At 37.1% G+C, this 5,545-nt stretch overlaps 1 protein-coding gene across 1 annotated transcript; it reads right to left on the bottom strand.

Annotated features, from left to right (window-relative positions):
- Positions 1-337: 337 nt before the first annotated feature.
- Positions 338-2,486, bottom strand: LOC134251256 (uncharacterized; the record flags this gene model as incomplete). The annotated part of the gene is made up of 4 exons (XM_062733637.1): positions 2,387-2,486; positions 1,209-2,135; positions 912-1,100; positions 338-489 (listed from the first exon to the last, which is right to left on the bottom strand). Coding segments are annotated over exons 2-4 (1,244 nt in total), but the record flags the coding sequence as incomplete, so codon positions are not given.
- Between the last annotated feature and the right edge of the window lie 3,059 nt (positions 2,487-5,545).

A 5,545-nucleotide genomic window follows, 5' to 3' on the forward strand; every position in this document is an offset into this window, starting at 1 on the left:
ATCTTACCTCAGTGATAGCACCGATTCCCTGCAGATCTTTGACAATTCCCTGAGTATCTTACCTCAGTGATAGCGCCGATTCCCTGCATATCTTTGACAATTCCCTGAGTAACTTACCTCAATGATGGCGCTGATTCCCTGCAGATCTTTGACAATTCCCTGAGTATCTTACCTCAGTGATAGCACCGATTCCCTGCAGATCTTTGACAATTCCCTGAGTATCTTACCTCAGTGATGGCGCCGATTCCCTGCAGATCTTTGACAATTCCCTGAGTAACGTACCTCAGTGATAGCGCCGATTCCCTGCAGATTTTTGACAATTCCCTGAGTAACTTACCTCAGTGATAGTGCCGATTCCATGCAGATCTTTGACAATTCCTTCTTCTCTTCATCTGCAGCCTCCCTCCTTCTCTCAGCCCTCTGATCTCTAAACTCCTTCATAATCTTTTCATACTCTTTCCTGGATTTTGCGGCCTTTTTCTTCCATTTCTTTTAAAATCAAATGAGTAGTGAATTAAGGTTATAGCCAATGGTTATAATGAATTTTTGCTAACAGTGAACTGATTTTCATTCATCGAGGCCTTGAAATATACCATGAATTTTACAGATATAATTGGTTGTTTATAAAGAAGCAAAATTTTCTATTTTCAGAATTAAATACTGTAGATGTACTTTTTTCCACAGAGTCAATATTCCACAGAATCTCAATTTCTGTTTATTACATGGGTTGAAAAAAAAACCCCGCAGATTCTCTAAACTGGAGGGGGGCAGCTTTGCCCCCCCCCTTTTTTGCAAATACATACATAATATGGTCATTGAAAATTGGGGTTTTAACTTTTTCTGTTGGTTTAGGCCCCCTCCTTTTTCAATTAGACCCCTTTTTGATTTGCTTCCAATGCCTATGAACTTACCGTTTTGTCTTCCAGGGCATTCCACATTTCTCCGGCTTTTCTACTAAACTCTATGGTGCCCAGTCCCGGGTTCTGCTTCCTTATCATCTTCCTGTTGGTGTTCAGCCACAGCATGAAGGAGCTGGGGGGCCGGTCAGGGGGATCTCTATACACCGTGGATTGGGATTTCTTGGAACAAGGCAGATCTTTCTGAAATTATGTGTACATAAGTACATGTACATGTACATTGTGTATATTCATCTAAAGCCTACTCAACATTTTTAATGTTTTTTGTAAAAGGTCCTCTAACATCTTTACCTGTTTTCTTTGTTTTTGACATCTATTCACCAGCTGGCGTCCATTTTGTGAGGCCTGTTTTCCTGCCTTAACCATTAAATCACCTCTGGAAGGTGAAGTCTGCTTTCCCTCTGTTACTAATGGCACACCTAATATTAATGCAGGTGAAATTATCTTTCCTGCTTCACCTAAGGCACCTGATGTCTGCCCTCCTCCTGGTAATAGTGTCCCACTAGAATCAAGTGAATCCTGTGGTTCTTCTGTTTTCATTGTCACACCTGAGGCAGGTAAACTTCTTTGTCCTTCTACACCTGAGGTAGGTGACACCCATTGTCCTCGTACAACCGAAGCAAGTGAAATCTTCTGTCCTCCTATTATAATTGTCTCACCAGATAGAGCCTGTCTTTCTTGTTTTATCAATATCTCACTTGAAGCAGGTGGAATCTCTTTATTTACTTCTCCTGTGTCTGAGTTAATAGTCTGTTTTGTTACCAGTGTGGAGTGCAGTGGGGCTTGAGCCACATTAGTCCTTGTGTCTACAGCTTGATCTCCTATTTCTTCAGTCTTTATGTCTGCTGTTTGGTGCCCTATTACTTCAGGAGTATCCAATGTATTCTGTACATGAGTGGATAAACTTTCACAAATATTTGAGGATGGGGATGAACTTCTCATAACTGGTTCAATTGTCTCAGACTGAGGCAAATTTGGGACTTCAGAAGATGCCTGTGTGGAAGAAGAACTGGAATTCATATTTGTCACTGAAGAGTTCTCTGTGTTTGAGCAACTTTCAACAAATTTTTGATTTACTACTGTGGATGCTTGGAAGGAGTTATATCCCAATGAAATTGCTGCTTCCTCATTTGTATGAGAGATGCTGTTATCTGCTTGCTGGGTGGATCCAGGATTTGGTGGGACATTGTCCATGGAGAATAAAGCTTCTCTGATTTCCTAGGATGAAAATTAATTATTTTAAAACTATTACAGTCAATCTAGGTCATAATGAAGTCACTGGGACCTAGCTATGAAATAACTTGGAACAAACTTAAATTTTCACTATAAGAAGATGCTTACATGTCAATATGACTTATTAATAGAATATTATAATCGATCATGGCTTTTCTGTTTTTGAGAAAAATGATTTTAAAGATGTACATTTCAATGTACATCTTTGACCCCCAATATGGCTCCACCCTATATACCTCCAAACTGGCTACCTCTTCATCCTCTAAGTCAAGGTCACTGTCATCACTGGAGTCATCATCAACAGAATCATCATCTTCATCATCTGTAAAAAGAAAACATGTCAAGGTTTACATTGACCCATTTTATATTGACCTTGTTTACACTGACTTAATTTACATTGACCTTGTTTACAGTAACCCTATTTACACTGACCTTGTTTACACTGACCTATTTTATATTGACCTAGTTTACATTGACCTTGTTTACACTGACCTTCTTTACATTGACCTATTTTATATTGACCTATTTTACATTAACCTTGTTTACACTGACCTTGTTATATATTGACCTATTTTATATTGACCTTGTTTACATTGGCCTAGTTTACATTGACCTATTTTATATTGACCTATTTTATATTGACCTTGTTTACACAGGCCTATTTTATATTGGCCTAGTTTACATTGACCTGAGTAAGTTGGGTGATGCAGTTCTTTACCAGATTCCCCCACTTGCTATACCTATCATTCCCCACTATCCCCTTCCCTTTTATGATTTTAAAACTTTAGAATCCACACTACCCCAGAAATTTATACTTTTATTTAAGTTTCAGCTTTCCTGGCCAAGTGGTTCTTGAGAAGAAGATTTTTAAAGATTTGTTCTATATATATCTATGTACAACTTGAATACCCTATTGTGGCCCTGCCCTACCCCCGGGGGTCATGATTTTAATAATTTCATATCTACACTACCCAAGGATGCTTCCACATAAGTGTCAGCTTTCCTGGCCCAGTGGTTCTTGAGGAGGAGATTTTTAAAGATTTGTTCTATATATTTCTATGTAAAATTTGGATTCCTTATTGTGGCCCCGCCCTACCCCTGGGGGTCATGATTTTAACAATTTAATATCTACACTACATAAAAATGCTTCCACATAAGTTTCAGCTTTCCTGGCCCAGTGGTTCTTGAGGAGGAGATTTTTAAAGATTTGTTCTATATATTTCTATGTAAAGCTTGGATTCCCTATTGTGGCCACACCCTACCCCGGGGGGTCATACGTTAACCTTGTTTACACTGACCTTGTTATATATTGACCTATTTTATATTGACCTTGTTTACATTGGCCTAGTTTACATTGACCTAATTTATATTGACCTATTTTATATTGACCTTGTTTACACAGGCCTATTTTATATTGGCCTAGTTTACATTGACCTTGTTTACATTGACCTTGTTTACATTGACCTATTTTATACTGACCTTGTTTACATTGGCCTTGTTTACATTTACATTGTTTACATTGACCTATTTTAAATTGACCTTGTTTACACAGATCTTGTTTACATTGACCTAGTTTCAGAATAGAAGAATCACTCCCATAATCGTTTTGGGAAGCCTGCAGTTGAATACATTTCAATTCTTTCATCATTGTAGAGTAGAGGGTCCATTCATACACTTCCATTCATTCTGAAGAATGTCTTGTCTTTATGAGAAGCAGTGACTATTTGTTTTTGGATGTCTAGGATTTTTCTTTTCCCATCAAAAACTCCCTTTCAACTCACTCTCTGTACTACATTTGAACATAACTTATCTTTTTGGCATTTTTTAAGGACAGATATTTTTTTCAGTTTGGAATGCACATAAGCTTAAACCAAGACACCTGGGTCTTATTCTTGACTTGTGTTTGAGGACAGGAATATGTCTATCAGACATCCATTTATTGTATTAGTACTAAAATTATTATCACTGTCATATTGATTTAATATATAGCAAGTAAGAGAAATGTTCAAACTACAATTTTAATTTTAATGAGCAGGCATGATGTAGCATTTGGGCTCAACTTTTTTCCAACATTTCTATTATAGAAAATTTTCACTGAAAGTCCAGATGCCCTCCCCCTACTTTTGGTAGCAGTATAATTATCAATTAATGTATTAAGTTACATGTATAACCTTTCAAACTAGATTTCATTTCATTATGTGCAACCTCTGCAAAGAAAATGAACAGAAACTGCAAGTAAATGGAATTTTTTTCTAAATTCAAGGGGCATAACTCTGACAAAAATGGTGCAATCATACCCAAAACAGATCTTGACCAAGATATTCAGCTGAAACATCTATAAACTCAATTTCACTTCAATATGTGCAACCTCTGCAATGAATATGAATGGAAACGGTAAATAAGTGGAATTTTTCTAAGTCCAAGGCACAATTCAAATAAAAAGGGTGCGATCGTACCCGAAACAGAACTTGACCTAGATATTCACCTGATAAACCTGTATACCAAATTTCATTTCAGTATGTGCAACAGTGGTGAAGAAAATGAACGGAAACTAAATGGACCGACAGACCGATATTCCGACAGACCAACAGACAGCAGCAAAGCAATATGCCCTCCCTTCTTTGAAGGGGGGGGGGGCATAAAAAAGGGTACTAAAAGATGCTGTTACTGGAATTACAAAATTGTTCTGGAGAAGTCAAAAATGTGAAAAGTTTACAGACGGATGGACAGCTGGACAGACGGGCTATAGACAAAATGTGATCAGAAAAGGTCACTTGAATTTCAGCTCAGGTGAGCTAAAAAACCTTAGTGTAAATTAAAGGCTTAAGTAATTCATGCAATACACCTCAAAATAAAGCTTTCAATTTTCAAAGTTCCTTAGAGTTAATTACGTACCGTGCTTCCATTTGTGCATGGAAGAAGTGCACAAACTTAGGGGCAAAATGACAGAGCACCTTGTGGAAAGCCTCAAGCCCAGAAGTCTGTTCTGCAGGAGACATTTTTCTGATATCTGTCAAAAGAAGCCGGCCTTTGACAACCTTTTCCAACTCATCGTAAGCTTTGGAACCTAAAAACATTGATATCTTGTCATAAAGGATGTATTTTTGGAGTTCTAATGCTGGAAATATTAAAATAAGGGTGGGGGGCAACAGTCTTTTACAGGAAAAGCTAGTATTTAATTAAGCAGTAAACCACACATATAACAAACTTGTTTATAATGAATTGACACTTACTGCGAAGTGATTTTCATCATATTCATTCCCCTTGACTTTAAAATGTATTAAAAACTTAAACGGATACAAGGAATTACTATATATATATTTAGATATCAAAATATATATAATAACTTATAATAACTCTCTCTCTCTCTCTCGCTCTCTCTATATATATGTATA

This window comes from Saccostrea cucullata, unplaced genomic scaffold (assembly GCF_032062105.1).
Source record: "Saccostrea cucullata isolate Sc308-1 unplaced genomic scaffold, CSIRO_AGI_Scuc_v1 ctg19387, whole genome shotgun sequence".
Taxonomy (NCBI): Eukaryota; Metazoa; Mollusca; class Bivalvia; order Ostreida; family Ostreidae; genus Saccostrea; species Saccostrea cuccullata.